The sequence below is a fragment of the Agelaius phoeniceus genome, chromosome Z (assembly GCF_051311805.1).
Source record: "Agelaius phoeniceus isolate bAgePho1 chromosome Z, bAgePho1.hap1, whole genome shotgun sequence".
Lineage (NCBI taxonomy): Eukaryota > Metazoa > Chordata > Aves > Passeriformes > Icteridae > Agelaius > Agelaius phoeniceus.
The window spans coordinates 20,084,508-20,096,755 of record NC_135303.1 but is presented as its reverse complement, the minus strand read 5'-3'; the positions used below and the strand labels follow the sequence as shown (position 1 = coordinate 20,096,755).

The 12,248-nt window shown below is 36.6% G+C and overlaps 1 protein-coding gene across 1 annotated transcript in view; it reads right to left on the bottom strand.

The window, feature by feature from the left end:
- Positions 1-219: 219 nt before the first annotated feature.
- Positions 220-12,248, bottom strand: part of ST8SIA4 (ST8 alpha-N-acetyl-neuraminide alpha-2,8-sialyltransferase 4) — a 54,941-nt gene continuing 42,912 nt past the window's right edge. The window contains exon 5 of the mRNA XM_054653438.2: positions 220-4,985. Coding sequence (XP_054509413.1) covers positions 4,682-4,985 — 304 coding nt within the window. The 3' untranslated portion in view covers positions 220-4,681. The remainder of the gene's footprint in view (positions 4,986-12,248) is intronic.

The following is a 12,248-nucleotide window of genomic DNA, read 5'->3' as shown; positions in this document are numbered from 1 at the left end:
TTTAGTTCTTATCTCTGCCTCCCTTATTGGTCAGACAGGTTTGTGTCTCTCTGTTCCTGTTTATGGCTTCCTCCTTTTCCTAATATCCCCTTTTGTGTTGAGAAAGTCCCTGATCAGACACCTTAAGGAGCAGACATTCTTCTTCCATAGATTCTTACAATTATCACAAGACTGATTAAATTACCATAACTGTGTTACAAAGAAATATGGAACAGAATATAGCAGAAAACATGAAAGGAAATTTTTTATTTTTCAGTTATACAAATAAAAAACAATCCCCATAGCTGTACTTGAAATAAGAACTAACAGTGTCAAACATGGCAATTCTGAAAGAATATGTATCAATACTTTAAACCACAAAAATTTTATGACATACACTCAGTAGCAATAGTACTCTCCTTTATCTACATTTATAACAATTGTGCTTTTCCTTGCACAAAGTAACAGTGCTCTTAAAAATAAATAATGTGCAATTTCAGAGTTCAATCCCGAAATATGCTAATCTAGATCCCCATGTAAATCCTGGACATGTCTCTCCCAGGAAAGTCACTGCAAAGAGTGCTTAGCACTTTGCTAGATCAATCACTTAAAAAGGTACTGAACCTGCACCTGTTTTTCTTCAAATTGCAATTAGAGAAAAAGTACTGACCTCAAACATGTTGCTTATATTTTCTAACAAAAGAATGATACAGTCATTACTACACATCAGACTCAGATTTGAAAGGTTCAGTAGATCTTATATCTGGAGAGTGGCTCAGAGCTGTGGAAGAGAACTGTCCCAAAGCTGGAAAGTTAACAATCAAACACTTATCTATTACTTGTATGAAATATGAAGGACTGTCACAGAAACATTAACATGTATCTTAATGAACAATTTACAATCAATTTATCTGAAGGAAATCAAGTTGTTTAATGCAAAGCTGCCATAACCTTTGGAAAAACAGATGCAGTCTGCTGTTTTGATTTAATTTCCAGTTCTTATTTTTAATGTACATTTAGGAACTACAGCAGGAAACTGATATAGCTGATGAGAGGATAAATTTGAGGAACGCTCTGAACCCAACTGATTGGCATTTCAGTTGTTCCTCACCAGGGCAGATACATGAGGGATCTTTCTTTTTATCCTACTATTTTGTTTTAATTATTGACAGTATTGGATTATAAAAGTGGTAATTATAATATAAATTGATTATCTGCTCTGCGCTGATGGCAGCAGAGGTGTGAATATAGATAAAACAACATAAATTACCCAAGGCAGGTATGAAGGCTTAAGCTGTTGACTGCTAACCAGTAAAGGACTGCAAAGTGAAATCCATTCCACCTCAAAGTCTCTAAAGAGCAGTTAAGACTTTGCTGCAATGTCCTGGGTCACCTTTAGGGAAGTAATCTGTTTTTCCATTTAGATTCTGGGGTGCCTTAACAGAAATGCTCCAAGAGCCCAGGAAATATAAGGGAAAGATAAGAAGGGTGTCTGCAATGAATCCATTGCTACAGCTTCCCAGCTGTAGAATGCAAACAACAAGGAAAGTCCTGGGCATGTCTCACCTCAGGTCACCTTAGACTAAACAGTAACTGGTGGTCACAAACCATCTCAAAACAATTTGTTTTTGAAACATCAAACCACACACCAAAGAGCCACCCAGAATCTTTGGGCTCCACATGGACACAGGTCTTATACAAGAACAAGCGTAAAATGACCCCTAGTTTTTGTAAAAACCAACACAGTCAGACAACAACTACCTCAGAGAATAGTTTGAGACCCACCCCTCAGTCATCACACCTCAGCTCAGGATAAAGTGAGGCAGGTGAGAGAAGAGGTGTACTGGTGTGGAGTCTCATGGTTTTGGAAAGGAGACACACCTAGGTGCTGGTTTAAAGGGAGAGTGCTGTGAGAAGGATGAGTGTGGATGACAGCTGAGTGCCCTGAGCTTATGGCTCACAGTGTCCAAGAGTGTAGTACTGAAGGTAGAAAGCCTGCAGAACATGAGGTTAAGGCCCAGTTTTGAGGAGGTACGGGAAAACTCTATTGTCTTTGAAGCAGGTACTACTGTCATGTCTTGTGCCAAACCAAGTCAGAGAAATTTAGTGATAGGGTAAAAATCTGGACTGCATGGCTTTCGTACTAAAGTTAGCTTCACTTGCAGAAAATCAAATGTGATGCATGCAAAACCAAGGCTTAGGCCAAGGTTTAATTTCTCTGCTGACTTTTAAATGCAAATTCTCTCACCTATCTTTCTATTTACATGATACTCTTTTCATGTATTCATTTGCACAAACATTTTTTTTTACTGCCAAGGAATGCGAGAGTACCCATTTTGCTGTCATAATGGGTACACATAATCAATTGGCATACTCAAACCTTCCACAGGTGAACAAAATTACCTGTCAGTTAATATTTTAGACTACTTGAGCATGAGGTTTGTCAATGGCCTGACACTAGAGAGAAGAAAAGACACTCCCAGAAGATAAAGTTGAGCAGATGTTTCTCTGAGCCTCTGAGAGACTAGCAATCTGTGAATTCTTTATTTCAATAGCAATTTTGTCAATGTACGTGAAATATGCTTTAGAAGACCAACAGTAGCAAAACCTTAACAGCAAGAACAAGAATATGCTTACCCTTAACTGAAGAAATAACCATGTATTAAAATGAAGGTGTACATAGTGAACAAATAGCACCCTCTGGTTTATAAACATCAAATTAAACACATTCCAGTCTGCATGGCTGTTTACTTACTCATGATGCCTTGGTTTCAGTGAGTTTCATGTTAGGACCACTTATTGCACATTAGCATGTGGCCAGAGTAAACTGTCCTAAGTAAAAGAGTCTGGTGAATAGGGAAAGATGTTACTGTATCTTATATATAACAAAACTGACTTTCTACTTCCTGTAATATTTGACTGCAAGGCACTGATTTAGCTACCAATAATCCCAGATCTCCAATCATGCATAAATACATGAACTTAAGAAAATGGGTAATAAAGAGCATTTTCAGCTAATAAATGTCTGTGAGATTGGTAAAACATATAAAATTGCTCAAACGAATTAAAAATTCAGTAGATATGCTGATATTTGGAGATCAGGACCTAATGTAGCTCTGAAAATATTAAAAGAAAATATCCATACATTATACCTGCATTCCTACTCCTTAACCAAGCATAACAGGAAAGATATGAAACCATAATGTTACCTATTTATGTGCTCCTTTAGCACTAAAATACATGATAGGATAACAAGTTTTGTTTCTTAATGTATGCCGTACTGACACTACACCCTCTCCTATGCTCCTGTAATTTCTTGTTTTCTTTTTTTGGAAAGAAGGAAGTGAAAGAACTCTTGTTTTTTTTGGATAAACAAGACTGATGATCAAAAAACCAGCTGTGAGATAATGTGCTATTTCAGTCAGTTACACATCAGAACATCTAAATTATACAAGAGGTATATTAAATAAAGAGATCATTTAATAGCATTAGAAGTTTAAAAGAACTGTATGATCTACATCTTTTCCCATTAATTGGCTAGGTGGTTTTTTTTCCCTTTAGTTCCACTGTCACCTGAGTTTCTTTAGACTTTTTCCTTCCACCAAGAATAAAACTATATACATACATATATGTATATATATATATACATATATATACACACACACACATATGTATTTGAATACATCAAATAATTTCTTTACTCCTGCAGATTTTTCTGAAGAATTCTATATGTGAAGTCTATAAAAGACTTTTGATTTGAGATGCTTAAAAAATATAAATAACAAAGAATATGTTCCTTTAAGCAGCAAAGAAACATAAATCCACACAATTTCTCCAAGATAAGGGAAAAATGTGTATAAAAGTAATCTTTGGCACTGAAAACAAGGGCACCCTCTTGAATGTCTTCAAATCTGTACAGGAGAGAAAAACTTATAAGTCAGATGGCATCTGTGTGGTTTCATGTAATGGGTACTGACAACAGTATCTAGAAAAACAATTGGGATGTTGAGGACTGTGTGACAGCAGGATGCAACACAATAACACTTGGTAAAATATTTGATGTTCCACTCCACCCTCCTATGCTTACAAATCTTTATTCCTTAAGACAATTCCGTAAGATAAAAAAATGTAATTACTCATAACATCCTTGAAATCTGGTATGGGCTCCAAAACTTAAAAGCAACAAAACCCAACCAACTGCAATAAAAACAGCAACAAAAGCTGAGGTTATAATACAATATCAGAAACAGTTCTCTGATTGAAGGCATTTACTGATTTTTTTGATCTTACAGACTTCACTTTCTCTGCTCAAATCCATCATGATATTTTCTGCCAAAGCCTGATTTATTTACTCAAGTAAATATTCCATCCACTGGGTATTCTTGTGTGGGCTGTCTGACCACAGCTGCAAATTGGCAGGCTCTTTTTCTTCTTTAATTCATGATGAATGTGTCACTGCATCCTGTAAACACTACTGAGCATACATTCAAGCTTTCGTTTTACTGAAAGTGGCACTTGAACCCTTGCAGTCAGGATAGCTTAGTTATATATAGCACTTTACAGGTATAATAGCTGGTTATGTACTTCTGATATAACATGTTCTTCCAATGACTTAGTGGGTATCGAAACAAATCCCCACTGTGATCCCATTGCCATTTCACATGATCTTTATGATCTTTATGATGAGGTGTGTATTCTGTATTTATTGTACAATACTAGTGCTATATTGCTGTATGCATTTCCCTGTTGTCAATTTAAGTGCTCCTCTATTATGTAACACATACAATGTTTTAAACTCTAATGGCATCCTATGAGGACTGGCATTAGAAAAGTATCGATACTTCAGATCATCATAGTAGTGATACTTGACTGGTTTTCCAAGTAAATCCTTTGGGAATGGCCAAAATCCGTACAGATGAATTTCATCACAAAATCTGGTGGCAAGCGTATACATGAGGAGACCAGTGCTGGGTCGTTTAATGTGCACCTTGTTTGTCAGCCAATAGCTGCAAAGAAAGAAAAAGTGCATTAACAAACTCATACAACTTCACGTGAATAAATTCTGTGAACTTATTTTATCTACTATGCGTTCATTTTACACTATGAAAAGGTGAAAGTCTCCTTTTCTCTAAACTGAGATCATAATGACACTGTTCTGGTGCACCTTTATTCCTCCTAGAGGTAAAGGGAAACCTTAGCACAGTGCTGGAAAAAACCTGGCCAACTAAGAGACTTAGTTCAGGCTTTAATTCCAACACAACATCATGTCTGCAGAAGCTAGAAGACTGTAGTTAACCTCCTCAGCTGGATCAGGGAACAGTCTCTTGCTATAAAAAATCTGACCTGTTGTGGTATCCAGTTCATGTGATCAAGTGAGCCCTATGTTGAATATTTGATTGGTCTGGTGGTCACTTCATAGATTGCTTATCTAAATATAAAGCAAATGGAAATGGTACACCTAAGTTAAGAATGTAACTTTCAGACGTCAGTAAAAGAGAAGCTCGGTTTACTTCCTTGTGATTAAACACATAAAACTACCTGTTGTTAAAGGTAGTCTCCAGATAAGCAAAACCTTAATGCTACTGATTTTTAAAAGGCTTTGTTTTGTACTCAAACATTCAGTGGTCTGACTGAGGCTACAGGACAGTTTTCCTGAGCCAGTACCAAGAAGTCTGGTACTGGCTTTAAAAGCAGCAGAGAGTTTTCAAAGACACAAATGGAAACATAGCTGGATTCCAGCACATAGCTCATGTTAGTACCCTCAAAGTCTGTCACCAACACTGTTCTACATCTCTAACCTTTAAAATTAGAACGTCATTAAAATAGTCCCAGCTATTGCTGGCAAGACACTTCTCCCAGGTCTGATTCAATAGAAAGTACACTAGAACTTAATGAAAATAAAAAAGGTCACTTAGATTCTTAAACCTGGTCATTCTTTTAACTTGGACAAACAGCAAAGCACACAGCTGTACTGACTGGACTGTGGAATTGTGTGACTGCAAGTAAGGGAAGTAAGTACGACTTAGCATTACCACACAAATGTAAAACCATTGCAGTGTGGCACTGTACTCTTAGTTATAGACTGTGAATTGCTGTGGATCTACCAGAGTCTAGGAAAAAGATCAAGTGAGAAAAGCCTCACCAGACCAGAGTTAGCCTTGTTTTAAATGGGATTTCAATAAGGCTGAAACTTAAAATTATACGTCCAGAGTGCTACAAAGGCACTAATGATGTAGTAGAAGGAATGTCCCTGCCCCCCCAGTATGAAACAGGACAGCAAAACTATGCCTTTAATCAAAGCTTAAAGTATGTTAAAAGCAACAGTTAATATGCAACATTTAAATTAACCATCCCATTGAAACTGGCCTTTTCAGTTTCATTCTTTGCCAAAACCATAGCTTTGAATCATAGATAGGTACGCATGTGAAAGCTAGTTTGGCATTTTTGGTGGGTTCTTTGATTTTCTTTGTTCTGTTGCTGTTGGCTTTTTAAAAATTTGGTTTGTTTGTTTGTTTGTTTGCATTATACTGAAGTTTAGTTTTTGAAAGCTGAAGGACCCTGCAAGCAGAAAACAGTTCTGAGCTGAGTAACTGCTTCTCCAAAGCCACCATAGGGAGAATTTCACTTGGCTGTAAAAGCAGGACAGTGAAAAGCATATTTAAGGGGTGAATGCAATTGGGAATGGGTACATCTACAAATGACACATGCATATGTAATTTTTTATTGTCTTCATAAACGCCATTTTTTAGACATAACATGCTAAGCAGTTTTCTAATAAACTCTGATAAACTGCAACTCTAAGACAAGAAAGGAGAGACTCCATTCTAGAAAATAAATGTTTATTTATGGAAAAGTTGCTGGAGAAAGAAATCGGAACACTTTTAGCACTTCACAGTGCTAAAAGTAGCTGTCTCTTGAGAAGTTGGTACTTTAGTCTCATGCAATCATCCATCTAACATTAATGTTTCTAGCCAAAGAGCAGTCAGAACTGATGCATCTCGTACTACAGGGTACCACTATCATTCCAGCTGAATTTCAATCTTCCAGGAATAAGATGCTCATAGCAGAAAATTCAATTAGTAAGCAGGTAAATATGAAAAGGGCACTATATCTTAAGCATTTCTGTGCAGAAATAAGTATGTAATGAAGGAATAAGATGCAATGAAGACCCTCTTAGAATTTAAGAGTATAAAAACATATATTCTCTTCTGTTTCTTATATTCAGGTATTATACAAATCAGAAGTTTAACTATTTGGTATTTCTTAAAATCAAAAAGATACCCGTAATCTCTCTTTATATATATTGAAAATATAGTCCTTGATGTAATTGCTATAATAATTTTGTAACTTGGGATCAATTATACTTCAGATTAAAAAAACAAAAAAAAAGAAATGCAACACATGAAACAGTTGGAGGCACTCAGTGCTCTAGGCTGATGCTTCCTAAAGATCATTTATCTCTGCAAATTCCTGGCTCCCAACGTCTGCTTGAATGAAATTATCAAGTGGTGACACAAATCTCAAGTAGTCTTTTTGATCTGAAAGATATGTGCCAACTTTTCAGTCGCTCAGGTACCTATTCTAATCTCTGAGTTAAGGCTGATTGGGGGTGATCGAAGTTATAGATGCTTTAAGCAATAAGCATCTTTGTACCTGTTTTTAGTTTCTGGAGTTTTATTATTGCTTTAGTTTAAAGCATAAATATAGTCTCCCCATATACTTTTCTGGGATGCACTCATTTTCTGTTTAACTAAGATTACATCATGAAGGAAGCAACTAACTATAGAATTGAATGAGAATTTCTCTTGTTTCTCATATCTCTAGATTTTCAGCCATGACCAATTCCTGATTTTCCAGCTGGATACAGCATCAGCTTAACTGACAGGACTAGGTGGATCTCACCATGTGAAAAAACAGTCATCACTATGAAGTCTGTAACTGGCCACACAGTGCACCACTACTCATTTTCTTGATGCCTCATGCTAAAACAACTCTTTTGTGGGGCCTGAAGCCTGAATTTATTGAAGATTAGTGAATGTGCCAATGCATAAACACTCTTTAATCCTATAATTCCTGTGACTTGAGGTTGAGTAGTTTGAATTTAAAGAGATCTCACTTCAAATTACTTTAAAATATATGGTTGATGGTAATGTAGTAAAGACACTGGCAAGATGTCATGAATTTCAATTTATGTAAAAGTAATCTCTAGGGTAAGTGAAAAACAGCACAAATATAGAGTATGTTGAACCGTCTGCAATGAAAGGAAGGTCAGATCTGTACTTAGGTCCATGTACTTGCATTTTATAAAATTGCTGTTAATAAATACCATGTTTGCAACAGGTAACTAAAAAGCCCCATAATACACTGCAACAGTAAGTGTATCATACTTACAACAGTAAGTGAGGGTCACCCTGATGACAGCAGGGGACTACTAAAAATGCCTCTTCCATGAAAAGAAAGGGTATTTGGGCAGGTACTGGTTCCTGTAAAAAGTTCCTTGTGCTCCTACTATCATTCTGTCAATTTTCACCTCAGCTCCTCATCCCAAATCTAAGCATCTTTGCCTTCAACACTTCTTACCCACGTCAGACATATTAGGTAGTGAGTCATGGCCACACATCCAAGAACATTTTCACACAGTCTAATATGCATCTCTCTTCTAGAATCCATTCTTTTTACAGAGCATACACTTTTCAAATAGATTTCACATGATTTTAAAATCTGAACAATGATCTCTTGCATGTATCACTGTATTTTACATTAAAAAATGAAAATAATCAAAGACATTTTTGGTATTTCTGTTAGTACCAGAAATAAATACTGTCAATAATGGATTTCTGCCAGCATTATATTTCAGATGAAAAAAATACTTTTTGATGCTTTAAACATGCATGTTTTTTCCTTCATTTTTATTACTAGCTTAATGAAACAGTTCCTATATGCAGTTCCACACCATAAATAAAATACAGGTCTTACAATTCTGGATGTTAAAATGTATTTTTTGTCACAGATCCTTATTTGTCTCCACTAAGATACTACAAAAAGACATTAGAATTATATAAAGAATTGATTTTTTTATATTGAGGCATTGGTACAAAACCTAAACTTTTCAGTAATAATGACTTTTAGAAGTATCATGACATTATTTGTATTGGAAGGAATGTCAGCAGACCTCTGACAGATCTAAGTCCAATGTCTTTCTCCAAGGAGGGCTCCTCAGCCACGGCTGGCTGGACCTGTGCTCCAGCTGAAAGAGATGGTCTGAAGTTTCCCTCACTTTTGCCTCATGACTGTTGCAAGAACAGAGACTGGGACCACTGAAGATCCTATTCAGAGTTCTGGCCTGGTTGAGGTGGATGCCTTGCCAAGTGATTGATTGCAGCTGTGTTTACAGTGCCACCATGGTTTACTGCTTCTAGCAGGGCCTGCCAAGGAGCTTGCGCTTGTTTCATGACCATGGCCCATGAACTTCCCCACCTCTTGGCCAAATGACTTTCAGGGGTAACTTTGGTGGTCCCTCACAGAAAACCCTTCATCTGCTTCACTACCATGGAATGGATGGATAGAGATTGAAGCCCCCTCCCAAGGACTCCTGTAATCCTAACACAGTGAGGGGGTTGTGCTGGCCTAAGCGAAGCGAGCCCAGGTGTGTTCTCTGGACCAAGAAAACAATGGGTCTCGCTCACTGCTGAGAACATGGACTCTGTACCCGTTCTCAATACCTGTTCCCCCTCAGCAATTTCAATAGACTTATTCTTTATTGTATCTGTTCCCCCTCGGTGATTTCAAGATCTGTTTCCCCCGTCGGCAAAAGACTATGACAGATCCCTGAGTTAACCAGGACTTTGAGTTTCTCACTGATGTGACAATTCTCCCTGTGTCCAAACCATCGAGGATTTCATCCCTGCGTTGGTAGGTATACCCATTCCCCTCTCTCTCTCCCTGTCTCTCATTCTCTCTCTCTCTCTCTCTCACCTCATTTCTTCCTTTCTAAATCCCTCTATCGCATTTGCTGTGGTCATTCAATAAAAGGTGTATTTGTCTTGATTAATATTGAAATGCCCTCCGTGTTGTTTCTCCACTCTGAGATCAATTAACAAACCATCACAACCCCTGCTTGGACTAGCGTATCATGACACCAGCCCAACCACCTCTAAACAGCTCACTGTTTAGCTTGCTTCAGTTGGCAAATACTTTTTGTGCTTTAAGGGGGCTTATAGGTGCTTGAGTGGGAAACTCTGTCTACATTTTAAAAAAAGCAATGAAAAAAGTGAAAGTCTGCCCTGGTGAATATGAGATAAATAAATTATTTACAACCGTAAGCACTATTAAAAGATCACTTTGACCCATTTGAGTTCATGGAACTTCAATATTTTGGCCTTTAAAAATACTAAACCTGTTTCTACCAGATCAAAATATCACCTATAGTTAAATATACAGTCAAATCCACCAGACTTTCACCTATATCTAGCAAGATATCCTTATATTTATGAAAATGGTATGTTCTACTATCAGCATGACTGCTGGAGGAATGTCAATTGAATAGCATGTTACTACCTGACAATGACTTCTTGCAGCTATTGACAAAAATTAAATAAAAATAAACACATAAACCCACAGACATCTGTTTTAAAAATAGTTAATATTAAAATTATGTTCTGAGGAGACTCTATTACAATGACTAATACATGAAACAATTGATTCCAATCATCATTACATTATATAAATGGAAATATATATGGGGAATTCAAATTACAATTGTTTATCCTGTTACTGTGGAATAGATGACTTGTGACTAAAAACATGTGATGTGCTTTCTCATGGCTGTACTCAGAGTGAAGTGTTGTCTCAGACACAGAAAATCAGATATGATGGGTTACAGTCAAATATCAGGTAATTTAGTGTACTTAGCATTTTAATTTGTCTTATTTACAAATTCCGTAAGATGTCATAGCACAAAGAGATTCAGAATCTGGTTGTTTATATTTCAATGGATTTTGAATTCCTTGTTCTGGACAGGGGTGAATCTGAGGAAACATATATGCTTAAACTCTGAATAGTTCAAAAGATTATATACCGAGCTCTGTTTCTTGAGATATCCAAGCTGATCTCCAAGCAAACCTACTTAACATACCTGGCTGTCACTGAAATTCTGTTCCTTTTACAGACAGAGAGAATATTTTTAAAAAGAGCTTTCTGAGAAATCATTAACATCAATAGGAAGCTAGGGGAAAAAAGATTTTGAAAGATGACAAAATATTTCAGTGTTACTCAAGATTGTCTATTTAAGAAGCTAGAGGATGTATATTGTCTTGATTACACTTCCTCAAAAAATACTTCAGAACAGGACAAGACACAGAGTAAAGCAACATATGCTATTAGAAGAATAAAGTAACTTCTGTATGAGGAGAAAATAGCTGGAAAAAGAGACAATTAGATGGGAAGATGCAAAACACTCCAAAATTATGAGGTGGTGAAGGTGGCAAATAGGAATTTAATTACTACTTTAACACAAGCACTGTAACATAAAAAGTAACCAACTCAGTAAAGACATTTATTAGGTCTGAAATAAGGCGTGAAATAAACAGATCAAAGTACTTTTTACACAATACAACACTGAACTGGGAATTCAAGGCAATAGGATGTTTGGATGCCATTGACCAACTGACTAAAAAACCCACAACTTGTCAATGTTCATAAACCCAATGGTGCAGATGAAACTCAGCTGCTGGTGATGCATATATCACAGGGTAATTTTTCCTCTGTTTCTAACTTTTCTTCTACGTTTTTGTGTTGACACCCGGCACTGGTAGGACCACCAGTGACTAGAAAGGGATCTCTTAAATAGCCACTTTTATGTTCTTGGACCCAACATCTGTTTTCTAAAGAAAGTGTTAGGACATGTATCTTCCTCAAATTCAACGAACAAATCCTTTCCTTGGGCTTTCTTGTCTTCAGTGGGATTAATCACACCAATGACAGGAACAACTCTTCAATTTATCCTCTCAATTTAGCTGAATTTTTTAATTAAAAATGCACTATTTTTCTTTTTCTTACTGAGACATGCTTTGTGCAGAATGCTGCACACAAGGAATCTAAAGTGTGAAAGAATTAAAGTGTGAACACAGAAAATGTGACAGCCAGCACAAAAGCACTGCTGAGTGCACAAGCTCTACTTGAAAGTTTTCAGTGTACAATATTTTCAAAGAGCATACATAGAAAAACTCTTTCATTAAAAGGAATAATGCACTTTATGAAGAGCTGAAACT